A 26,291-nucleotide genomic window follows, 5' to 3' on the forward strand; every position below is an offset into this window, starting at 1 on the left:
CGAACATATCACACTATCATTTAGAAAGTCTAGAAAGATTATATACAATCACAATTCGTGAAATGGAATATAACTCCCAAGTGAACTTAGGACTTTAAAATGTAATAAAGTCAGAGAACTAAATAGTCATGTATAAGGGGGAATCATCCACAAGTCTTTTTCTATCATTCATTAAAAACTTTTCATTTGCTTGTTGTTCAAGAACTAACATGAGTTATGGAGTTCGACACATCTCTGCTTGTTTGAATATGAAAGAAGCTTAAATTTTAAAAGTTGACCAAGAGGGCAAAATTAAAACAAAATCCGGATCGATAATCTCTGCTGAAATGGATGGAAGTTGTTCCATCGATAGATTGGGCAGAAGAAAATAGGACCATTCTTCCTCACCTAGTGACTCGGTATGCCTGCACGACAGGATAGCCCTCGGTTAATCTTCATACATTTCAAGAAGTAATCTCTAAGAGCAGTTCTTTAAATCTTAGTTCAGGCCCCAGTTAAAGCCTAGGGAGTTGGGGAGTATAATGCATGGGGCAATCCTCTCAGTTTAAACTTTTCCATTTCTTTCAAAAATTCTCAACTTTGCCACTTATTTAAAAAAAAACACTCATATTCTGTCAAAAATTATAATAATACCATTGACATTTTATAAACATTTAAGGTAAATTACCTTAAGTGGAAATCTATTAGAATGTTGGAGGGAAATCGAGATCTGAAACAATGTGGGCATGACCTAGAAGAGTGTGGCGATCCATATTTTAAATCCAAACAATCGCCACATTGTCCCATGTCTTAATTTTCTTTCAAACTTCAAAGCTCTTACTCAAAGGCTAGTCTTGAAACATTTATGGAATGTCAATGGTAATATTGTAACTTTTGAAAGCGTAAAATTATTTTTTTGAACTAAATGGGAAACATTCAACGACCCAGCTAGTTCAAGGATACTTTTTGTAATTTAGCCAAAATAATTCCAAAAAGCTGTTAAGCACATACCTTGACCCTCTTCAATAAATCTTTGGCATTGCTATCATTTTTGAAGTGATCTCGTACAGGCTGCAGATGGATGATGATACAGATCTTAGCTTTACAATATGAGTAGATAGAATTGAGTAAATATCCTAGCTGCATCACTACCATTTCACTAAAAAGCTGTTCATATTTTCATGGCGAAAAAAACGAAGTTATGCTGAGATGAATTTTTCAGATGAAATTGCAAGAGCATGGGTGCCAAAGACAGATCCAGGAGGCATAACGGAGTATTAGAAGATATTGAGTAGCAATGAAAACATACCTCCAATATCTTATTCAAAGCCTTGGACAATGCTGGTTTAAGATCACCTGGATGCAGTACTCCTGATGCGTAGTCAGCAACTAATTCTTCGAAGGTTGTGAAGGTTCTGCAATGATAAATTATTATAACTAGCATCTAGGATCATGATATAGGTGAAAAAAACAATAAAAAAGTTTAGAACTTCAAAATGAGCAACTAAATCTCCTCAAAAACTTACTTATTTCCACCATGATCTGCATTTCGTTCCACAGTGAACTCCTTGAACCAAGGGAAAATGAGATACTTTATGTACTCTAAGCATGGATTCCCTTCCACGATCAATGGAGGGCAATATGCTTTCTTTATCTTCAAGTTCACTTCTGCCTATAGCCAGATGAACAAGTTAGACAGTAAATCCAGAATATTACAAGCAGGCATCAGAGTCGGACACGTCAGTCAAGTCAACCTAAAACTAAGCACAATCAGTAAAATAGTAGATGCAATTTGATTCCCCTACTCAAATGGGATTCTTAATTATAGCTATGAGACCTAAACGCTGGCCAAACTGCACCACCACCCCAATTTCCTCCTCACATAGGATTCCTAATTTCCCCTATATAATGCCTTACCTCATCATCTTCCATAAATATAGAGGACGATGGATCACTTTTTGACATCTTTTCCTGCCCCTGCTGTAAGCCAGGTAACATATCTGCAACCACCATTGACACCATATTACTTTGCCTATATCGTAAGTGTTGGCTAAATTAATAAGAACTAATGTCAATGCATTTTAGAGCATACGGTGCGATAGGATGATAGGCTTGTTCTTCCTCTTGATGTCATCACAATACTCTCTTGCAAGCACATTTACTTTCCGTTGATCCATTCCCAGTTGACAGATATCAGCCTGTGACAATGGAATGGAACAACTAATTAACAAAAAATCATGATAATCTCTCCATACATTCCAACATAGTAGGGGAGAGTAACAAAATGGACAACCTATATCACCATGAAAATTTTTGCCAGACATATATTTTGCAGCATTTGTACCAAATTGCATTTTGGCCTACTTATGATACGAGGAGAAAAATGCATAACAACAAACTACAGGAAAGTCGAAAGAGAAAAACCTTCAGGAAAAAAATGTCCGCACATTGCATGCATGGGTAGAGAATTTGGGCAGCAGTCAACTCATCTTGTTCAGTTCTTCCCATAATTTGGCTACACCTGCAGGAGAGGGATCGAGGGGGGAGGCAAACCATGAGTCGACACCATTGCAGATTAAACATTAGTACACAACGAGCACCCGCCTCAAATATATACCTAATTATCCTTGGAAGTTTGTTTTTCCGAGCGATATCCATTACAAGGGGCCAGTATTCCGACGCCCTTGAGTTAATCTCCTTCGACGACCACAAAAATTCAACCTTACCTCCTTCCAGATCCATCCCAACTGCTTTCCATATCTCAATTAGGTAGCGGCCAACAGTCTCAATTTTCTTCAGATCACCCCCCATTTTGTTGTTAAGTTGAGCAAACCAGTCCGCAATCCATATTTTCACTCTGCACCCAGAAGCAGTAAGCTTGTTGACATTTATTGTCTTCATCACTCCCTGTACAAGCGAACAAGAGCATAGAATTCATCTCCTCATGTTCAAAAACCCTTGTGTGGAAGAAACTTACATGGGAATTGTTCATTTTACATTAATCTAACAATTACTTGGTGTCCCATTTTTTCCGATAGATTCACACGGAAAACTAAACCCAATTCACTTAGTTTAGGGCTTCCATTATTCATCGAAATGCAACACAATTCATTAAGGAAGGTAAATAACAATTCGAAGGCCAAACTCAAAGATTCATGTAATCTTTACCTGAGCAATATGCATTCTCCCAGATGGTTCGAACCCATCATAGCACACAGGTTCCGGCTTCTTCTCGAGCAAATTCCGCAGCTCATCCTCTTGGATACATTCTTCCCCAATACTTCTAACAATTTTAAACTTCTCCTCCAAACTCAATCTGCAGAAAGAAAAAAAAAATACATAACAAATCAAGTAATGTCCAATTCAGATACAAAACAACGACGAAATTGAGACGAAAACAACAAGTATCTCAAACCAAAAGCTTCTTACTGATTTGAAGAGCTTGACGAAGAACCCGGCTCCTGCACCTTAGCTTCAGCGATTGAGAGGGACTGTAAATCATCTTGGGATGGAGCTTGTGAGGGTGCTTCCGTCGCCATTGAAGCCGTGTGAAGAAATGGATTAGAATCTCAAGCTTCCAAACTTTAGGGTTCTTATTTCGCCTTCCGTTTCGCTTGGGCACTCAGCTCGTTGACTAATTAATCAAAGCTTTAATTATAAAATTAACTTCTTCTTAATTGGGCTTGGGCTTCTAAAATATTTAGTTTGTATAATTTTAAATTATTTTCAAATTTTTAATATATAAAATTAAGTACCTAACGACCCAAAAACAATTAATAATTTTAATTATTGAGAACTAAAATTAATGGTGTAGGTTAAATACTTATTATGTATTAATACCGCTAAAATGTGTATAATTCAACCGTAATTGATACTCCACTTGTTATTCTCTTGCTTGCTTATATTACGTATCGTTTCTTTCGAAAATCTCTTTCTGTCCTCGTTTTCTAAAACCTTCTCTTAAACCGAGGTTAGAGGCTCGAGCATACGTCGCTTGGTCGTAGGCGACATGAGAACGAATTGGCTCGTCTCTTTCGAAAATCTCTTTCTGTCCTCGTTTTCTAAAACCTTCTCTTAAACCAAGGTTAGAGGCTCGAGCATACGTCGCTTGGTCGTAGGCGACATGAGAACGAATTGACTTAGCTCACTTGTCGAACCTTCTCTTAAACCAAGGTTAGAGGCTCGAGCATACGTCGCTTGGTCGTAGGCGACATGAGAACGAATTGACTTAGCTCACTTGTTGTTGGAAAGTGAGTGCCGCACAATCGCAAGTCCGCTGCACGACTCTCCACAATGGTATGATAGTGTCTACTTTGAGCATGCACAAGTTCTCATGGAGCCCTCGAATAAAATAGACCATTTAATTCGATATTTGAGAATTCTATTGACATGGCTAAGTTTAGGGCATGGCTCTGATACCAAATGTTATGAATCACGGCTCTCCACAATTGTATGATATTGTCCACTTTGAGCATAAACTCTCATGGTTTTGCGGGAAGCTTCGTACCAATGGAGATAGTATTCTTCACTTGTAAACTCATGATTTTCCACTAAATTAACCAATGTGGGACTCGATTCTATATAATATTCTCCTCTTTTATTTTATTTATATTTAATTTCATAATTATGTTTTTTTATTATTTATTTAAATAAAAAAAAAAAAAACTCTTTTAAGGTAATTTTCCAAATAATAAGTTGAATTTTAGTTGAACTTTTAATTAAATAATTAAAAATAAATAAATAGATATTTTATGAACCAATCTTTAAAATAAACAACAATAATTTGAATAAATGATCCAAATAATTCGAATCGGTTAGAATCTAAAAACTGTCTCAACAGGATTCAACTAACTATCCCTTCTATTGTATAATTAACAAAAATAATAATAATAATAATAATAAATCAACAATTTAATTATTTATGAATTATCAACTTAAAAATAATATGCTTACCAAACACTCTAAGATTTGATGAAGTCCACGATATATTTGGTATCAACTCAATTATATTTTATATTTATTATAATATATACACGATCGAGTCGAGGGGTAGTCAATATAAACTTAGCTAAATGGCCGAGACATATATTATTTATTCAGATATTCAAATCCCGACTCTTCTCATTTATTGTAATTGAAAATGAACAAACGTATCAATTCAAATGTAGTCTAATAGATAAGATAGTTATTACCTTCTAAAAAACTAACGTCGTTGAACTTAAAAAAATATTTTAGGTTATGTTATAAAATATTGTATAAAAAAAATTTGTTTCTCCCGTACCTTTCAGCATTTGAAGATTAATTAATTCGAGACGTTTTTATTTTAACTGAATTATTTTTTGAGAAAACGGTCAAAGTTTGAACTTAAATTCAAGACACTTATTTAATTCAACACATGGGGTCGTTATAAAACCGTCTATGATACTTAATGAACCGATTTCAGTCTTGTACGGTTAAATGGTCCCCTACTATATGTATAATTTTTTCTTCAATTTTTTTTCAAAACCCTATTCCTAATATTTAGGTTTTTAACTCGATCCAAAGAGTATTGTCAGTGGCCGTACGTTGGATGGTCACACCTGTCAGTGGCCGTATGTTGGATGGTCACACCAACTTAATAATACTTTCGTTTAAACACATTTAACTATGAAATTTGAATATAATTCACGCATCGATACTGGTATGATCACATATGTCGGTGTAATTTTTGTAAAGTCCAACAAAAAAAAACACGACATATTATAAATCCAAACTCGAGCAATGTCAATATAGCCAACATAATTCTTCCATACTCAGTGAATGAAGATATTAATTGCCATCTCAAACGTCGATAGTTTGTCCATATAATTATTAAACTACAAAAAATCTTCAATAATATATTATTATAGTCGGTATCTATTTAACCTTGACGTCAACTTAAAACTTACAATAATAATTATTTTAAATATTTATTAAGATCAAAACAACTACAATTTAACCTTACTCTAATGGCTTAAGTCCAACGCTCGTAGATATTGTCTACTTTTCTCTCTTATGCATCACCGTTGGCCTCACAATTTCAAAACACATCTATTAGGAAGAGATTTTTACACTGTTACAATTTCAAAACACATCTATTGGCACACAGCTCAGTGACTAGTTCTGATACCATTTATAATAGCCAAAGCCTACTACTGGCAAATATTGTCCGTTTTGACCTGTTACGTATCGCCGTTAACCTCACGATTTTTAAAACAGGTCTACTAGGGAGAAGTTTCCACACTGTTATTATAAAAAAAAATGTTTCATTCCTATTTCCGACCAATGCGGGCTGTTACACCTACTTTTAAAATTATTATGAAAATAAATAATATTTAACGTTTGTAATTGATGTTAGAGATGCTTTGTGACTTTTGAATGTTTGACGTTGATTTAGACAAAATCTTAAAAAACAACAGGAAACTTAACTAAAAATATCGAACATAAAAGGACAAAATACTGAAAACTATCTTTAAACGAATTAAAAATAAAATTAACAAAATTAATCGCTAATTCCGTCATTATCTATGAATAAACATAATTAAAATTGAATAAAAACGTTGGTTTAACTAAACCAGATAGAAAAGGCGGGAACACGGCTCCGATTTTTGCGGGGCTGGGCCACAAACATAAATATAGAAAAGTACAGCACCTTCGTCTGCAAAAAAGCTAATATATATTAAAAAGAAAAGAAAAGAAAAGAAAAAAAAAAAAAAAAAAAAAATCTGAAAAGAAAAAGAGGAGGAAGAAGAAAGAAGAGACCGGAGGTTCTTTCAACCTCCATGTTTCGTTCCAACTTTTTTTCGTTTCAGAAAATTCATTTCCGGATGTTTTCCTTCGATTCAACCACATTGTTTCATTGTCTCTGAATTTTCGGACCGGATTTGTGGCTTCAGTCCCCGCCTGATTTCATTTTTCTCAATTTTTCCTTCAGTGAATCGACCTGAATCTCTGCATTTCCGGTCCTAATCTCTAATTCTTGTCATTTTGTTCGTTTCAATCGGGCCACTTTGACGCTATAGTTATCAGATTCTTGAGAAATCTGGCTGAACGAGCTCGTTTTGCTCATGTCGTCAAAGGTAGGGTCTGTGAACTCTTGCTACCTTTTGAGGATGCGTGTCGATCTGTTTTCATGTTCTTTTTGTGGGCCCATTTCGATTATATTTCGTGTTCTTTAGGTCACATTCTTCTTTTTTTCTTTTTCTTTTTTACCTCAGAACTTAAATGTTCTAGCTCCTGTGTTATTGTGTTGTGATTGCCAAGCGAGTTGAGCAAGGAAATGAGACTTTGTGTATGGTATTTTCAGTTTTTTTTTTTCTTGGGGATGGGCGGTGGGGGGATAAGAATAATTAAATTCCATTCAATTTGGACTGTAGTCAAGAATTCATTGGCATTCTAGAGAAATAATTAGGTACTTGAAACATGGTGTAGCTGGGGTTAAATTTGTATGAACAAGTAAACGTTGCTGAAATTTGCTATCTAATGAAAGGATTGATTGGCAGGTTGGCCTTAGCTGAAATGTGGGTGGCAGTGTTTCCTCAGCTTCTCGACGGCATTTCACAGGTAGTTTATTGAATGGCCATCGAACAGGAACCTTGGATTTGTGGACATGGGAGATTTTCCTGGTCTTTTAAAAAAGAACATATTGGGTTTATACAGAAAAACAATTCATTTTCATCAATGAGCAACATTGCACGACTTCAGGCAAACTTTTTAAATGTGGTTTTATATTGGTGCGCATTGGTTATAGTCAATAGTCTACTTTTCTCTCTTATGCATCACCGTTGGCCTCACAATTTCAAAACACATCTATTAGGAAGAGATTTTTACACTGTTACAATTTCAAAACACATCTATTGGCACACAGCTCAGTGACTAGTTCTGATACCATTTATAATAGCCAAAGCCTACTACTGGCAAATATTGTCCGTTTTGACCTGTTACGTATCGCCGTTAACCTCACGATTTTTAAAACAGGTCTACTAGGGAGAAGTTTCCACACTGTTATTATAAAAAAAAATGTTTCATTCCTATTTCCGACCAATGCGGGCTGTTACACCTACTTTTAAAATTATTATGAAAATAAATAATATTTAACGTTTGTAATTGATGTTAGAGATGCTTTGTGACTTTTGAATGTTTGACGTTGATTTAGACAAAATCTTAAAAAACAACAGGAAACTTAACTAAAAATATCGAACATAAAAGGACAAAATACTGAAAACTATCTTTAAACGAATTAAAAATAAAATTAACAAAATTAATCGCTAATTCCGTCATTATCTATGAATAAACATAATTAAAATTGAATAAAAACGTTGGTTTAACTAAACCAGATAGAAAAGGCGGGAACACGGCTCCGATTTTTGCGGGGCTGGGCCACAAACATAAATATAGAAAAGTACAGCACCTTCGTCTGCAAAAAAGCTAATATATATTAAAAAGAAAAGAAAAGAAAAGAAAAAAAAAAAAAAACAATAATCTGAAAAGAAAAAGAGGAGGAAGAAGAAAGAAGAGACCGGAGGTTCTTTCAACCTCCATGTTTCGTTCCAACTTTTTTTCGTTTCAGAAAATTCATTTCCGGATGTTTTCCTTCGATTCAACCACATTGTTTCATTGTCTCTGAATTTTCGGACCGGATTTGTGGCTTCAGTCCCCGCCTGATTTCATTTTTCTCAATTTTTCCTTCAGTGAATCGACCTGAATCTCTGCATTTCCGGTCCTAATCTCTAATTCTTGTCATTTTGTTCGTTTCAATCGGGCCACTTTGACGCTATAGTTATCAGATTCTTGAGAAATCTGGCTGAACGAGCTCGTTTTGCTCATGTCGTCAAAGGTAGGGTCTGTGAACTCTTGCTACCTTTTGAGGATGCGTGTCGATCTGTTTTCATGTTCTTTTTGTGGGCCCATTTCGATTATATTTCGTGTTCTTTAGGTCACATTCTTCTTTTTTTCTTTTTCTTTTTTACCTCAGAACTTAAATGTTCTAGCTCCTGTGTTATTGTGTTGTGATTGCCAAGCGAGTTGAGCAAGGAAATGAGACTTTGTGTATGGTATTTTCAGTTTTTTTTTTTCTTGGGGATGGGCGGTGGGGGGATAAGAATAATTAAATTCCATTCAATTTGGACTGTAGTCAAGAATTCATTGGCATTCTAGAGAAATAATTAGGTACTTGAAACATGGTGTAGCTGGGGTTAAATTTGTATGAACAAGTAAACGTTGCTGAAATTTGCTATCTAATGAAAGGATTGATTGGCAGGTTGGCCTTAGCTGAAATGTGGGTGGCAGTGTTTCCTCAGCTTCTCGACGGCATTTCACAGGTAGTTTATTGAATGGCCATCGAACAGGAACCTTGGATTTGTGGACATGGGAGATTTTCCTGGTCTTTTAAAAAAGAACATATTGGGTTTATACAGAAAAACAATTCATTTTCATCAATGAGCAACATTGCACGACTTCAGGCAAACTTTTTAAATGTGGTTTTATATTGGTGCGCATTGGTTATAGTCAATATTTGTAAAAACATAAAGCTGCATCTCTTTTTTGTACATTCTCTGGTTTTCCTCTAGTAACATTATAAAATAGTTAGTGGTTTGGAATCTTTTAGCTCCGCATTCTCGGGGATCATGGAAAGAGTGGATCATTGTGGATTGTGTTATGAACTCATATTTTGAGTTGTACTCAGCTGGTCGGAAGTTCTGGTGAATGGCTGAATGTAAGTCTCTCTGTTTATCAGAAATTGTTTGCGCACGAGATATTCTGGTTTTTCTCATATATCCATATTTAACCTTAAGCTGTCTCTAACATTAGCCAAACTGAAACTGGAGCTGGTGGAGTGGTTAAATTGTTTGCTTCCCCATATAAATTTGCCATTTGATGCTTCTGTTGAGGAGTTGAGAGCATGCTTGAGCGATGGAACAGTACTATGCAGCATATTGGAGAAACTATGCCCTGGGGCAGTCCAGGTTAGATGACATTTGGTGGCCTTTGTTTATAACTTTTCTGTTCTTGTATACTTTTTTCCATATGTTAATTTCCTTAGGTTTATTTATTTATTTAGTTTTTAATATTGATTCCAGAAATTTCTTTTCTTTTCTTTAGGGGGGCAATTCTAAGCCCATCAATCCTAATATTGAAAGTTTTTTGATAACTTTGGATGAATTAGGACTTCCTGGCTTTGAACCATCTGTCCTAGAGCAGGTAATTACTTTAATCTGATGCAATGCGATTGTGACGGTACATACTATTCTTCTCTGCCAGATGGATCATGAAAAGTATGTGAACGCTTGTTTATTATTCCATACTTGAGTGAGTCAATTTTAACGTGAATTTTTTTTATTTCATTCAAATGAGCTACTTGAATAACCGGTGTAATTATTATCTTCTTTAGAGCTAAAATAACATTAGAATTAAACAAAACATAATTCAACATGATGAAATCGAAATTTTAAAGTTAAATTTGATTGGTAAAAAATGGGTTAACCTTGAATAGTAAATGGATCATTTGAATTTGGTGCCATGACTTTTATCTAGAAGAAAAATTTGGTGTTGTGAGATATACTTGTGCTCCTTCGCAATATTTACCTTGCGTAATTGGACTTGGATTTTATAACCATAGATCTATTCCTGTAAAAACGTATAATTATTGTGTTTCATCATTTTTCACAATTGTTATTCAACTTGAAAAGAATACCTTAGTTCAGTTATGTATATATGTATGCTGAATTAATCAGTTTGATGGTAAAGTTTCAAAACCTTTTATATATTGAAATCTGAGCAGAGATTGTTTACAGGGATCTATTGCTCCAGTTTTGCACTGCCTGAGCACACTTCGAGCTTCATTTGATTTGAGTGCTGGAGATGAGTACATTCAAAATTATTCACGAAAGAAATGGAACTTATATGAAGTAGAATCATTAGATGGAATCAATAATTTCTCTGGGCTAAGATTCCAGGATTTTCAGAATGGTTCAGTTATATCAAGTATGTACAGGATCAGAAGAAAAATTTTAATTGTGCAAAGATTTCATTCAGAGTACATTATGAAGTTTATTTACGGTTGACTTTCTTGATTTTGAAAGGTCTATGTTCTTGAACCTTGGGGATTTCTTTTTCCCAACAATTAAATTTAGCTCCAGCCTAATGATATTTGTTATGGATGTGGTCTTTGTTATTTGTTACTATTAAGTTTGTATCTAGTAAAAAAAAGAGGCTTTTGATAATATAAGATAAAAAAGTTGAATAACATTTCTCGAACATTTAGATATACGTTTTACAGTGTGTATGCATGGTTTTGACCTTTGATATCTGATTTTTTGGATGCTTATGCAACCAGGTTAGAGCAAGCAGATATACCAAACTTATAGTAACATCTTTTATTGAGTTAATTCTTAAATTATCGAGAAAGTTTGGTGGGGATCAAAGTTTTTCAGATTTTTCATGCTTCTTCCTAAAATCTAATTCTGATTATGCAATTTATTTTATTCTCTTATTTTCTTATTTGTTTGTTCTAGTGGCATCGTATGGTTTAAACGGTCACATTCAATCTGAGGATCATGAAGGGCAAGAACAAAATCATGATGTTTCTGGTTCTAACATCATGGAGTTGATAAAATCAAGAAATCTTGAGGTAATCCCTTGAACCATTTTTAATTGTTTGTTTACGTAAATGGTTTGCTTCAAAATATGATCATATTCACTTCTCAAGTATCTCTGCGGTTGTTTTATGCAGAATGTCTCTACTCAATCACTTTTCAATACAATCAATGGAATTCTAGATGGCATTGTCGAATCAAAAAATGGAGATGTGTCGCATGTATGGGAGTGATTGTCATCTGAAATTTTAACCCAAGAAATTAAAACACTATATCTAGTTTCATGGCCTAAATTTATTTGTATTTCTAACTTTGCTTTTATTGGTTCAATTTTCTCTCAGCAAGTAGCGTATATTCTGAGAAAAGTTGTACAAGTGCTTGAGCAGAGAATTGTAACTCATGCTGGAAACCTGAAACATGTAATCTTGCTTAGCATTGTTTTTGATTTGGGATAGTTTACTATCTTACACGGGAAATAGAAATTAACTACTGTCACATTGGACTTATGCAGCAAAGCAATCTTTTGAAAGCTCGAGAGGAGAAATTCCAGTCAAAAATAAAAGCCCTTCAAACCCTTGCAACAGGGACCACTGAAGAAAATGAGGTATTTTGACATCCAAATGTTCAAATGGCTTTCAGTTTAGAAAGCAAAATGCTGTATTTTCAGACCTGGATATAAGTTGGTGTCATTACTTTTGCAGATTGTTATGAATCGGCTTCAGCGTATGAAGGTAGAATACTCGTCCCATTTCTTACGTCTGAGGAACATATCATGAATATTTGTTACCTTTGGTTTGTGACTATCGGTGGTGTAAGTTTTTATGTGGATCAAGGCATTTAGATGAAATGATTTCCGTTCTGCCTTGTCTTTATTGTGCTTTCTTATTTTGACAGTGCACTAATTTGTAGTGGTAGAATTTGGTAGCTTCCTTGCTTTATAGTGTCCTATCGTGAAGAAAATACAGTAACTTTCTTGATGAAAAAGTTTTGAGCAACCTTAATGCTTCATATTGGTTTGTGGAGTGGAGACCCTTTTTGCATAGTTGGTTGCTTGATTATCTTGTTGGGCTGTCTTTCTGTATTCTCTTTTGTATTCTTTCATATTATCTCGATGAAAGCTCAACTTCTTATTTAAAAATGCATGCTATGGTTTGCCTGCTATTTTCTTTCACTTGGGAGGAAATACAGAGTCATTTCCTTTTCTTTTGAGCTTTTGATGATCTACTCATTATGCCAGAACTGTTGAATGAGTTTGCTGAATACATTTTAGCTGCTCATAGTTTCGACTTTGCTCAATTGAACCAATGAGTTTGAGTTTGATGTGAAATTTGGTTGTATGGGGAGAAACATTTAGGCTGTGCATATCTACTAAGAATCTTTTGTACTATTTGTTCTCAGACTGGTACTTGTAGTCCACCTTAATAAAATCAGGGGTGATTCTTGAGTTTATGGAGAAGAACTACCTCATCTGGGACCCTCTTTTTTGTCTATTGATTTTAAAATTTTGTAGATCATCATGCACCAATGCACCTCATCCTAATATTGGTTCCAATCCCTATAATATACTTCTTCCTCACATTTTTTATTTTGGTACCCATTCCTGGTTAGCAAACAGGGCCTCAACTGATAAAGTGACAATAATGTTGTACATCTAGCTCATGCCATTACTTATAATTGTCTGACAAGTGGCATAATTGTCCGAATATATTAACATTCATTTATTTGGTGTTGAAGATTGAAAAATTCGAAGTAGAGGAGATGAAAAACTGTGAGGAGCAGAATAAGATGGCATTGAAGGAGCAAAAGGAACGATGTGATGTCGAGCTTTCAAATCTCAAAGAGGAGCTAGAAAAGGCTAAAAGGGAACATGAAAATCATTGTTTGCAACTGGAAACAAATGCTAAGGAGGATAAAGCTAAGTTTGAGGAGAAACTAAATGAACTTGAATACTTATTAGCGGATTCCAGGAAGAAGGTGGAGGAACTCGAGACATTTTCTGAATCTAAATCACTGAGATGGAAGAAGAAAGAGTTCGTCTATCATAAATTTGTCGTTGACCTGCTTGGAGCTTTTCAGGTTTTCGTCATGTTATTCGTATTGTTATTATTCATAGTGCCCATGCCATGTTGATTAGAGATATGACTTATATTTATTATTTTTAGGAATTAAGGATTTCAGTGGAGTCCATCAAACATGAGGTCTTGAATACAAAGAGCATCTATGCTGAGGAGTTTAATTACCTCGGTATGTTTAGCTTAATTAATCTCCAGTTTTCTATGCGATTTGAGTTTTTTCAATTTTTTTTTTTTAATGATGTTACTATCAATAGGAATGAAGTTCAAAGGATTAGCAGATGTGGCTCAGAATTACCATGCAGTTCTGAACGAAAACAGAAGATTGTATAACGAGGTTCAGGATTTAAAAGGTATTATTTTTATTTTCCTTTTTGTCTACTTACTTGAGCCCTCTCTGATGTGGCATTTCACAGGTAACATTCGAGTGTATTGTCGAATTCGGCCATTCCTTCCAGGGCAAAATATGAAGCTAAGTACAGTTGAGTATATTGGTGAAAATGGTGAATTGGTAATTATAAATCCCGCTAAACAAGGCAAAGACAACCGTCGACTATTCAAGTTCAATAAAGTTTTTGGTCCGACATGTTCACAAGGTATCTGTAATCTTGTCCAATTTTGGTAACTTATAGATTAATATACTCTATTGATATTCATACCTATTGAATTATTTGTTCAAGTAGTTCAATTTGGAAGAAGTGTGTGTGCGTGCCTTCTTTTTTTACTTCTTATTTACATTTAATTGTACTTGTTGACAGAGGATGTGTTTTTAGACACTCAACCATTGGTTCGATCTGTCCTCGATGGATATAATGTTTGCATATTTGCTTATGGACAAACTGGTTCGGGAAAGACGTATACTATGGTATGCTATATGTCTAGAATTCTGACACTAATTTTTTTAGTGTTTATTGTGGCTTATATGCGTTATTCTTTCTCAGAGTGGACCTGATGTATCATTGAAAGCAGAATGGGGTGTTAATTATCGAGCGTTAAACGACCTCTTTGAAATTTCTCAAACCAGGAAGGGCTCTATTTCCTATGAAATTGGTGTCCAAATGGTTGAGATATACAATGAACAAGTCCGTGATCTACTCTCAACTGGCGGTCTTCCAAAGAGATATCCTACTTTGAATATTTTTTATATTTTTTAGTTATGTTCATTTTAAATAGTTTTTTGTTGTTGTTTAATTGCCTTTTTTTTTTTCCAAAGAAAGAAACTGATCGTTCAGCCCAAAAGATAAATTACAAATGGGAAGAAAAAGAAACCTCTCACATAGATTTACAAAGAAAACTCTTGAATTGACTTGTTTATGAAAAGAAGTAATAGTACACCGTTTAGATACCTTAAGTGTGAGATCTCACATCGGTTGGGGAGGAGGACAAAGCATTCTTTATAAGGGTGTGGAAACCTCTCCCTAGTAGACACATTTTAAAAACTTGAGGGGAAGCCCAAAAGGGAAAGTCCAAAGAGTATAATATCTGCTAGCGGTGGGCTTGGGCTGTCACAAATGGTATCAGAGCCAGACACCGGGCAATGTGCCAGCGAGGAGGCTGAGCCCCGAAGGGTGTAGACACGAGGCAGTGTGCCAGCAAGGACGCTGGCCCCAAAGGGGGGTGGATTAGGGATCCCACATTGATTGAAGAAAGGAACGAGTGCTAGCGAGGACGCTGGGCCCCGAAGGGGGGTGGATTGTGAGATCCCACATCGGTTGGGGAGGAGAAAGAAGCATTCTTTATAAGGGTGTGGAAATCTCCCCCTAGCAGACGCGTTTTTAAAACCTTGAGGGGAAAGTCCAAAGAGGACAAAATCTTCTAGGTGTGAGCGAGCTTGGGCCATTACATAAAGAATAGCTTTATCAAAAGTCTTCTTACTAATAGTGACGGAATTCTTGAAGTTTTCTGGTTTTTCCTACCAAATTGCCCACAACACCACACGGACCATAAAACTCCCAGAAAAATGTTCTTTTATCTGTAAGTTCAAACCTAACATACCTTCGACACGGGAGTCTTTGTTTAAGCATAAGCAAAGCGTCCTTTTGATTTTGATTTTTTTTTATGGTAAATTTTTTTTTTTTTTTTTTTTCCTTTGACTTGCACACACTTGGGATTTGGAACACCACTCAACCAAATGGGCTGGCAGTCCCAGATGCCTGCATGAATTATGTTAGATCTACTAGTGATGTCCTGGATTTGATGAAGATTGGATTGGCAAACAGGACAGTTGGAGCCACAGCCCTGAATGAAAGAAGCAGCAGATCTCATAGGTAGTATTCTAACCATGTTTTCACTTGTCATTCAATTTCATACTTGGAGAATACATTTCATGTAATTACTGATGCTGTGCAGTGTGCTGACGATTCACGTTCGTGGTGTGGACTTGGAGACAGATGCTATCTTGCGTGGTAGTCTTCATCTAATAGATCTTGCCGGTAGTGAAAGGGTGGACCGCTCAGAGGCAACCGGAGATAGGCTGAAGGAGGCGCAACATATAAATAAATCATTATCGGCTCTCGGGGACGTAATTTTTGCTCTAGCACAGAAGAATTCGCATGTTCCTTACAGAAATAGCAAACTAACCCAAGTTCTTCAAAGTTCTTTAGGTGCTTCCTTGTTTTTTGTATTTGATTGAACCTTTATTGTTCTATTTTCTGATGATACCTAGTTAATCACAATTTTGCTTTATTCGAACCTCTAGGTGGTCAAGCGAAAACGCTCATGTTTGTACAGATTAATCCCGATGCTGAGTCCTACTCTGAAACCATAAGCACCTTGAAGTTTGCAGAAAGAGTTTCCGGTGTGGAGTTGGGTGCTGCTCGCAGCAATAAAGAGGGTAGATATGTTAGAGAACTGATGGATCAGGTCCGGACGAGTTCTCTTCGCTATTTGATTTCTTTTATCAAGCAGTTTTTGAATGATTGAACTTCATGAGATGTTGATATTGCAGGTGGCAGTTCTCAAGGATACCATTGCAAGTAAAGATGAGGATATTGAGCGGTTGCAGTTGCTTAAAACTAATAGCAATGGCGTAAAGCATGGCGTTAGTTCCCTAAGATATGAATCATTTTCCCCCAGAAAGCACTCTAGCGCAACGCCTCGGCCAAGCCAGAAGCCATCAGGGAGAAGGGGCTTAGGGTTGATTAGTAAAGCAACATCTGACCACGACAACTACTCCGATTGTGATAGGCGTTCTGAATGTGGATCATATCAATCTATGGAGGACTTCAGACATCATAATCGTTCTGGATCAGGATCAACGCATCTGTCTGTAGAGGATTTTAGACATCATAAGCGTTCTGGATCGGGATCGACGCATCTGTCTGTAGATGACTTAAGACAACAGAAGGAATTTTCTTCACAATCAAGAGCTTTAGGTCAGAATGTTACTGATGATGTTGAGCTTTTAGGCTTTGGGAATGCTGATTCTGATGAGAGATTAAGTGACATATCAGATGGCGGCCTTTCGATGGGGACTGAAACTGATGGATCGCTTTGCAGTGTTGTGGAATACACTTTATTCCCTGAAGTCTCAAAGCCATCTGATGGTTCGTTTGCCGATACCAAACACCCGGAGAGCTCGTCGGATGTAAAAAATCTAGCTGAGAGTGCAACAACTGGGGGGAAGTCTTTGGTTCCTATTCCAGAAAAGTAAGTAATTACTATTCCCTCTTAGAATATTTCTGATAGACTTGAGGTTCAGATTACTCTCTTAATTTCATTCGTAAATTTGATTGACGAACTCCGCTAGGTCCAGCTGCTATAAGACTATGACCCTTTATCTTTTCCTGGAACCGGAACGTCGAGAGCCTCACATCACTTATGGTTCACCCTACTAATCTTTGCTCCCTGTTTTATGCAGAACCAATGCACCATTGAAGACAGGCCTCAGGCCCCCACAAAGGCCCGTGCAAGCGAAACCGTCGAGAGTTTCACTGACGAAAAGCTTCTCAAAGGCTCCATCAGCATCAAGTATGAAAATCTAAGTACTGTTGTTTTTACTCCAATGATTTCCATATTATTTACCTCATGTTCTTTTCTTAACTTTTGATAAGATGCCAAACTTTTCATTGATAAAATGAAAAGTACAAAAGGAGATCAAAGGAGAATACCAAAAAGCTCTCCCTCTGCTGTTAATAACAAAAGAATTATAACTGCAAAAGAGAGTGGATATAGTGCACCATCTTGAGGTATTAAATCATTATTTGCATTATGCCATTATTCAGCTCTTCAGCTCTTCAGCTCTTAAATTATTTTGGTTAAACTATAATTTTTGCCATTTTAGTTTGCCACTTCTAACATTTTAGTCGTTTTACTCTTCAATCTAGAACATAGAACACGACCATAATTTAATCAACTCGATGTTAGCTCAGCTTTTATATGATGTAGCCATCGTCATATCGACTTTATATGACATCATTTCACTTAATGTTACTATATAACTAGATCATTGATGTTGCATAACGACCATGTAGCTTTACATGACGTCATGTCACTTAATATTACTATATAACTAGATCATTGATGTTTCGTAGCAACTAGTTTAGCTTTACATGACGTCATGTCACTTCATGTTACTATATTACTAGATCATTGACATTTTGTAGCGACCAGTTTATCTTTACATGACATCATGTCACTTCATGTTACTATATAGCTAGATCATTGACGTTTCATAGTGACTAGTTTAGCTTTACATAACGTCATGTCACTTCATGTTACTATATTACTAGATCATTGACATTTCATAGCGACTAGTTTATCTTTACATGACATCATGTCACTTCATGTTATACTATATAGCTAGATCATTGATGTTTCGTAGCGACTAATTTAGCTTTACATGACGTCATGTCACTTCATGTTACCATATAACTAGATCATTGACATTTCGTAGCGACTAGTTTAGCTTTACATGACTTCATGTCACTTCATGTTACTATTCAACTAGATCATTGACGTTTCGTAGCGACTAGTTTAGCTTTACATGACATCATGTCACTTCATGTTACCATATAACTAGATCATTGACGTTTCGTAGCGACTAAACTACGAATAGTTTAGCTTTAGCTTTAGATGACGTCATGTCACTTCATGTTACTATATAATTAGATCATTGATGTATCATAGCGACTAGTTTAGCTTATTTTTTGCCTTGTCACATTCTCCTTGCTCATTTCCCGTCTGTTTTGGTGCAAATCAGGTACGAAAAATCTATTGTTGGTAGCTCCTCGTCCATGAAATGCAGCAAAAGGTGGAAGCAAATGAATCTAAAAGTAATCTGAACAGATAAATTCTTAGAGTCTAATCATGATTTTATGTAGTTCTTGGTTGCAGGTTAACTTCACGCCTAGTTTCTGGCTCATCTCATAGGTTGCTTTTGCCTTTCTAATTGGAACTCCATAATTTCTTCCTTTTGTTGTACATTTGTGTGCCAACAGGTTAGCTTTTCGTTAAATACATGTTCACTTTGAACCCTAAACCATCACTTTTCTCTCTCTCTCTACCTATATATTTTCCTCTCTATGTAATATTTACTCGCACATTCTTTGTAGAAGAAGGCTAACTAGAGGAAGGCTAACTACTTGCTGGCTCGGAGCTGTATGAACGATAACATCCATGTATGATTTTTATCATTTTATATGTATGAACAATTAATTTGCTCTTTTTTGGTCGTTGGTAATCTTCTTATTGACCACCATTAAAGATCTAACCGCTATTTATTCTTTTTACAAAAAAAAAAAAAAAAAAAAAAATTGAAAAATCTACTTTAATCTCTCTTCTTCACATTTCTTAGGTTAAAGTTTGTTCATTTTACTCTAAAGCTGATTCTATTTTAGTTTATATATTTTTAAATGTTTGATAAAAGTATAGACGATAATAATTCAATAAATCCGTACAAATTAATAAGAACTTTTAAATATTTTTTTAATTTTCTTTCGAAATGTCTATGATTCGATCTCATACTTGCAATTTTTTTTTGTGGAAGAAAACCTCAAAATTTTACATCAAATAAAGAAACTTTGAAGACAGCTTTAGTATGAATGAAAGGCTCAGATAATTAACGCAAAATGTAATGCTAATAAAATAGATTATGAGTTCTGATGAATTCCTACGAAGTAAAACGCTAATTAAGTATGCCTTCTTGAACTATAAAATGCATATAATATCCCGGTGGTATTTATCACGCTAGCCTCATACATTAAAAGTCTCTGAGTTTGAATATAAGATTCAATCAATTTTAAAATTTGTATGGAAAATTGGTTTGAGTTCAAAGTGATAATTTAGAATGTCATCGTATTTGAGTGGTATAGTTGGTTATTACGCTAGTCTCGTAGTCTCATACACTAGAAATCCCCAGTCTAAACCTGGGCTAGGACATTTTATAAATTTTTGTTTTTACATAGGAGCCTCCATTCGACTTCGAAACACTAGTCTTACATACTAGAGCTCTTCAGCCCCAAACTTGGGCTTAGACATTTTATAAATTTCTATTTTTACTTAGGAGCCTCCGTTCGACTTCGAAACGTTAATTTAGACTATTATTGTGTCTAGACTATTATTGTGTCTGGATTTAATTTAGACTATTATTGTGTCTCGGTGGTGTGGTGTAGTTGGTTACACGCTAATCTCACACACTAGAGGTCTCCAGCCCAAACTTGGGCTAAACATTTTATAAATTTTTATTTTTACATAGGAGGCTCCGTTCGACTTCAAAACGCTAATTTAGACTATCATTGTGTCTGGGTGGTGTAGTTGGTTATCAGGCTAGTCTCAAAGGCAAAGAACCCGAACCAACCTGCTCGTTATTCAACGTTTCAAAGAACAGAGCTGATATCTAACATAGATTCAAGAAACTTAACGAAAATATATATTTCTACTGATATCAAGCCTTCATTTTCTCTCTTAACAATATAATGTACAAAAAGTTCAATGTGAAGAACAATTGGCTACACATCTCCCTACCACATTACAATATGGACAATTAACTATTAAGTTATTCAAAAGGATTTGGTTTTTTGAAGAATAATAAATAAAAGGGTCCTAGACACCCTCCATCACAAACTCTCCCCTACTAGCCATTTCAGCTTCTCTAAGTAACCTCTTGCTCTGTTCTACAAAAGAATTCAAATGCGCCCGACTCCGAGAACCCGTGCGGTTGCTGAGAACGTTCCTTGTACAATTTCTTCCATTCGAGCTTTATCAAGCAGCACCATAACTCGAATCAACGAGGAACCATCTAAAGAAGCCATAATATCTGTACTGATCACTGGTATTTATCCTACACTCTAGCAATCGGAGAAAACGGAGGATTGAACAAATACGACGACGGTGTTTCTTTCAATGTTCTCGTTTCTTTTTTCTTCTCCTCCATCGTGACTGCGTCGATCAAGAACTTTACTTCCTCCTCAAGAAGCACCTTTAAAGAATTGCAAGGCTGCAACTCTTTTGTTTCCTCCACCTGGACAGCATTGCAAGCTTCAGTCGCATGTAAAATAGCAACACAAATGGAGAACGCTTGCAAAGTCGATAATCGCGCGTGAAAATCGACAGCGTAGTGTCCATCTTTAACGACATTCATAGTCAATGCTGGAGTCGTATCCTTTACTCCCTGTATCCACATAGAAAAGCAAATACTACAATGAGAAGCTTTCATAATATGATTGTTACCCAAATTTTGGTATGAAGCATCAGTCCAGAATTGTATTATATAGAACGAATAGAAAGCTTACCTGATGAAAAAGCTCAAAGGTTTGTTTCCCCTTGTGTGATTGATTTTCAGCACTATGGGTGCCCAAAACTAGTAGAGGACAGCCCATGTCCCAACCACCACAGTCACACCCGCCTCCCAATCTCCATCGATCGAGTAACGGAGAAGGGCCATGGCTTTCGACAGTAGGCAAACCATGGTTTCCAATGGGAATGACCACCTTCAGAGTTTCTCGAGTTGTGTGATGGGGAGGTTCGTCTTTCCTTTGTTCAATCTTAGAGAGGTTTTGGACGGCTGAGATCAATTTGCTGCTTGGCTTATCACCTCTTTTTCTAAATGGGATTTGCATAGTAATAGCTGCAGCTTCCAGGTCTGGATGTAAATCTGCTGAATCCCAAGGGCAAGAATCAATAGAACCATAATCACAGTTTTCAGAAGCTTGTTTTTGCTGAAATTTTGGTTTTTCTAGAGTCCCATCGTTCATACTAAAAGCTTCCTCAACCAAGGCTGAATTAGAACTTTTAGGAGGTTTGACAGCGTCGTGCATAAAGTCGCAACTTCCCTGTGATGCTGTACTTTTTCTAGCACGCCCTGTTTCGTACAGAACGAATTCTGTGACCATCGAGTTGTCAAAACCACCACCTCGAAGTTCAGAGGATAAATAACAGGAAACTTGCATCTGACCCACCATTAAGGAGTTTTTGCAGCTATGATTCAATCCAAAATTACTTGCATTGCTCTTCTTTTGATGATCTTGGGTATGAAATGTGTATACCCATTTAAAAGCATCGTCTGTCTTCCACGTCTTGGCTACGTAGACATCTTCGGGAGAGCTCTGAGAGAACTCAAAAAATGGCATCCCATGTTTTCTTTCCAACTTGAGAGAGCCATGTAAATGTACGGGCGAAGATGCAACAACATTATGGCGATTATCATTATTCGAAAAATCGGATTCACAATCTGAACTCTTCACCTTTCTCTGTGTCTCGTTTCTCTGCAAGTCAATTGTCTTAACAGCTTTATCTCCATCAGCTTCTATTGCATGACTGAAACGACTTCTAACAGATTTAGACTTCATAAATGGATCCAACATTTTCCTGAAAGGGCTTGTACGAACCTTTTGGCCGTGTCTAAACCGTAGATCACTCTCCAACGGAAGCTGGTTTTTAGGCATTTCTACCTTAGCAGAGAGTGACTTCTGCAATGCGTAAACCTTGTCTCTCTTGAAAAGTTTCTTGCCATTGTGAAGAGGTCTAATGCCTGTAACATTTCCGAGCTGATTGCTTGAATCTTTCGATAGAGCATCACTGTTCTCGGAACCTAAGTAGATCTCAAGGAAGCTATCCGATGAACGTGGGCGTATGCAAGCCTTACTAACTGATGATTGATTCAGTTTTGTGTTCAAAGATAATACATTATCTCTCCTCTCTAGTTTTTCCTCATCTGAACTACACAAAGAATCAACAATACCAGAAGACAAAGAGATCTTATTGTCATGAGAAATTTCTATCTTTCTCCTTTCCCCTTGAATGCTCATCCCTTTTATATTACCTACATCTTCATAGCTTTGGTACTTCGAACCCCGTTTGATCGCTTTATCATCTTCCAATTCATCTAGGCAAGGTGAATCGCCTTTACGGGAACTTCGGTTGCTGCCAAATCTAATCTCTGTGAAATCATCCTTTACATTCAATTCAAAACCTATATGCTCATTATCTTCTAGTTCAACTAGGCTAGATGAATTGCTTTTTCGAGACCTACGGCTGCCACCGAATCTAATCTCGGTAAAATCATCCTTCACACTCAATACGAAATCTTTATGCTTATGTTTTTTTCTTGAGATTCTAGTTTTAATGCTCGAATGTCGTGGGATTGATGGTAGAACTGTGTTAGGACTCAGATCCACAGAGCAAATACTGTCAAAGTCCAATTCTGTATCTTGCCCCATTGTATGATCCACAGCTCTGCCATAAGAAAGACACTAAGTTTTGAGCAGAATTCTAAGATATTTGACTACGGAACAGTTCTAGCTACAAAAAGGGCAAAGAAAAAACAATGCAACTCAACATAGTTCATAAGCTATGGAACAAAGTATTGATGTTTTCGTTTGAATCAAGCGAAAATAAAATGGTCTACTTAACAGTTCCTTTCTAAAACTCACAGATTTGAACACTAAAATTGAACAAAGACAGACCAAAGCACAGAAACCAGATCTTAACAAGAGCTCAAATTGAACAAAAAGAAGCAGCCCAGGATCTATGAACTCCAACCTTTGCAACAATCCAGTTTGAAAAAAGGCAAACTCCCCATCAAAAATCAGTTTAGACAGAAGAAAAAGAAATTGATTCAGGAAACTGAGATCTTCTGCCCTAAAACACAGAGAAGTAGCAGAGAAAAATCAAAATGTGAGCAAAGGGAGCAAAAGACATTTCATCAAACACATTGCAGGCAACATTTCAAGAAACCCAAAACAAGGAACAGAAGAATTCAAGCGAAATTTTGGGCTTACCCTACTAGATCTTAGAAGAACGAAGGCAAATAAAAACCCAATAAACATCAGCAAGGAGAAGCAATCATGTCGACGAATCTCTTCACCTGAAAGCTTCGAAAGAATCCATGGCAGAAGGGGGGAAACCCCAAATTAAGAAACGATGAATCTGTCACTAACTAAATGAGAAAGAATCAAGGAAAGTTGAAGGGTGAAAGCAAAAAAATGATCAGAAGAACTTGAGCAATAGCCTTAAAGCATAATGAACACAAGGGTATTGTCTTTGAGAGAGAGTGCAACGCAAGGCAAATGCTAGAGAGATAAAACATGCGCCATAGACAAAGTGAAAATGAAAGGAAGAGAGAGAATCTCTCTCTCTCTCTCTCTCTCTCTCTCTCTCTCTCTCTCTCTCTCTCACGAGTGAAGGGTCCTGGGAGAGACAAGATGACTGCGAAGCTACTGTTCATGTCTACATAAAAGTGCCATGGTTTCCATACTCATCATACCTTCTCCCTTGCCCATTATTATCTCCATAAAAGTTAAATTACAAATTTAGTCCTTAAGTTTGTATAAAAAAAACGTTTTGATCGGTAAAGGGTAAGTTTGTATAAAAAAAACGTTTTGATCGGTAAAGGGTATGTTAAATTTTTCACATACATGAAGCTAACAAGACATGTTTCGGGACGTATGTCATAAAAGAATCTAAGTAAAAACCTCTATTATTAGAACTGTAACTAAAACACGATCGAGACCTGTGAAATCCCACATCGATTGAGAGTAGAACAAAACAGTTTTATAAGAGCGTAAAAACCTCTATCTAGCATTCAAAAACCTTAAGAAGTTTAAAATAAGAGTTCTCAATATTTGTTAGCAGTGAACTTAAGCTGTCTCTGAAAATATTAATATTAATTTATTCGTTATATTTCAAAATAAATAAATTTGTGTTTTTTTTAATTAAAATTACTTTAAACAAATAATTCCCCAAATATTATTTTAGAATAAATGAATGTTTATTCATCAAATAATTCTCACCTAATTCAATTAAAGCTAAGATTTATGGTTTTGTGTTACTTTATAATTTATTGTAACTTCGGGTGCCCTAAACAAATAAATTATACATTTGGGGCACCCCAATCTATGCATAAGGATATTACAATACTACCCATGGATAATTGCATACTCACTAGATTTTTGGGGGGCAATATTGGAAAATATTATTTAGATTATTTTAAGGGCTTTGGGAAATGCAAATATTGAAGAGTGGAATCCACAATTAATAAAGAGTGATTCAAATTATTATTAGTTTTATAAATTTGAGATAAACTCATCATCAAATTGTAGATCATAGGATGGTGGAAATTACCTTAGTGCCCTTTTGTCACCAAAAATTGTGGATCATGGGTTTGTTAAAATTACCTTAAAGCCCTTTTGTTATCTGATTTGATTCGTTAAATTACAAAAATACCCTTGTGATAAAGCCATCAATAAGCTAAAACTACGACATGAAGGAGGGCGAATCAGTCCATTCAATTTTGTTTCGTAATAAAATAAAATTAAAAATTTTGGTGAGGGATCCAAAAGGAAAGGAAGCTCGAGCTATAGTCCAAAAGAAGAGTCAATAAAAGTTGGTCAAAGTGTTGACTCAACTTCTTCCAAGTTTTAAGCCAATTTTCACCACTTTTTCTTTTTTTTTTTTGAAATATTATATTTACATATTTTGTTCGAGTCTAAGAAAATGTCAAAAAGAGAGAACGGGAGTCCTCAAAGAACTAATCCAGACATAATGACAATAGGGTCGTGATAGTCCAGCCCTCTCTTTATGAAGGGTTGTCACTCCATATGCTTTGCAGCGTCTGACCTTCTCAGCATACCTCAACAAATGTCTCTCAATCTATTTTTATTTTTATTTTCTTGTATTTTTTATACATGATCAAATGAAATTAAAAAAAATGAAAAAATGGTTGAAATGGTACCATACAAATAGTTTATAATTTATTAGAAGTAATTAAAAAATACCCTTTTAAAAAAAATTAAACCAAAATTAATAAGATATTCGGAATTGTAACACTTTTTTATGTGTAAATTAGATTACAAAATTTATCAAAATTTGAGAGTTAAAAAATTAAATATTTAAAATAAGGGTAAAATGGTCAAATCATAAGAGAGAGAGAGAGGCATAACCGAGACAGTCGGTCACGTCAGATACGACCCACGGAATCTTTGGGCTCCGTTTTCAGAAATTTTAATTTTTTTTTTGTTTTATTATTATTATTATTATTTTTTTCCAAAATCTTTTCCTCGTCTGTTTACTGTTTTTTTAATCATTATAAATATATATTATTATAATCAATAATCTAATATAAATATTTTAATTAATTAATTACTTGTAATTAATCTAATAATTTAAATTGTTTTATTAGAAAAATCAAGTT

General features: G+C 35.6%; 3 protein-coding genes across 9 annotated transcripts; 1 reads left to right on the top strand and 2 right to left on the bottom strand.

The window, feature by feature from the left end:
• Positions 1-131: 131 nt before the first annotated feature.
• LOC111809285 (tyrosine--tRNA ligase 1, cytoplasmic) lies at positions 132-3,613 on the bottom strand. Its single transcript, XM_023695729.1, has 10 exons — positions 3,409-3,613; positions 3,148-3,295; positions 2,597-2,886; positions 2,404-2,500; positions 2,072-2,177; positions 1,897-1,979; positions 1,506-1,651; positions 1,289-1,394; positions 991-1,050; positions 132-404 (listed from the first exon to the last, which is right to left on the bottom strand). The coding sequence occupies exons 1-10, from the start codon at positions 3,516-3,518 to the stop codon at positions 384-386; spliced, it is 1,167 nt and encodes a 388-aa protein (XP_023551497.1). The 5' UTR covers positions 3,519-3,613; the 3' UTR covers positions 132-383.
• A 3,114-nt stretch (positions 3,614-6,727) lies between these two features.
• On the top strand, positions 6,728-19,407 carry LOC111808167 (kinesin-like protein KIN-14J). Of its 6 annotated transcripts, XM_023693993.1 has the most exons (27): positions 8,480-8,833; positions 9,257-9,317; positions 9,605-9,712; positions 9,808-9,962; positions 10,099-10,197; positions 10,791-10,980; positions 11,511-11,626; positions 11,729-11,812; positions 11,933-12,010; positions 12,103-12,195; positions 12,293-12,322; positions 13,326-13,667; positions 13,754-13,835; positions 13,921-14,016; positions 14,080-14,259; positions 14,422-14,528; positions 14,605-14,783; positions 15,766-15,930; positions 16,013-16,266; positions 16,362-16,525; positions 16,611-17,037; positions 17,116-17,311; positions 17,523-17,632; positions 17,716-17,850; positions 18,864-18,914; positions 18,985-19,101; positions 19,216-19,407. In XM_023693993.1, the coding sequence occupies exons 3-24, from the start codon at positions 9,703-9,705 to the stop codon at positions 17,847-17,849; spliced, it is 3,291 nt and encodes a 1,096-aa protein (XP_023549761.1). In that variant the 5' UTR covers positions 8,480-8,833; positions 9,257-9,317; positions 9,605-9,702; the 3' UTR covers position 17,850; positions 18,864-18,914; positions 18,985-19,101; positions 19,216-19,407. The 6 variants fall into 6 exon arrangements, with proteins under 6 accessions (XP_023549757.1, XP_023549761.1, XP_023549756.1 ...); XM_023693989.1 differs by lacking the exons at positions 8,480-8,833; positions 9,257-9,317 and adding exons at positions 6,728-7,076; positions 7,500-7,560 and having other exon boundaries at positions 16,611-17,311; XM_023693988.1 differs by having other exon boundaries at positions 16,611-17,311.
• A 1,111-nt stretch (positions 19,408-20,518) lies between these two features.
• LOC111808169 lies at positions 20,519-24,266 on the bottom strand. 2 transcript variants are annotated; one of them, XM_023693996.1, is made up of 4 exons: positions 23,881-24,266; positions 23,642-23,740; positions 21,394-23,335; positions 20,519-21,272 (listed from the first exon to the last, which is right to left on the bottom strand). In XM_023693996.1, the coding sequence occupies exons 3-4, from the start codon at positions 23,317-23,319 to the stop codon at positions 20,943-20,945; spliced, it is 2,256 nt and encodes a 751-aa protein (XP_023549764.1). In that variant the 5' UTR covers positions 23,320-23,335; positions 23,642-23,740; positions 23,881-24,266; the 3' UTR covers positions 20,519-20,942. The 2 variants fall into 2 exon arrangements, with proteins under 2 accessions (XP_023549764.1, XP_023549763.1); XM_023693995.1 differs by lacking the exon at positions 23,642-23,740.
• Positions 24,267-26,291: the final 2,025 nt, after the last annotated feature.

Source organism: Cucurbita pepo, chromosome LG13, assembly GCF_002806865.2.
Source record: "Cucurbita pepo subsp. pepo cultivar mu-cu-16 chromosome LG13, ASM280686v2, whole genome shotgun sequence".
NCBI lineage: Eukaryota > Viridiplantae > Streptophyta > Magnoliopsida > Cucurbitales > Cucurbitaceae > Cucurbita > Cucurbita pepo.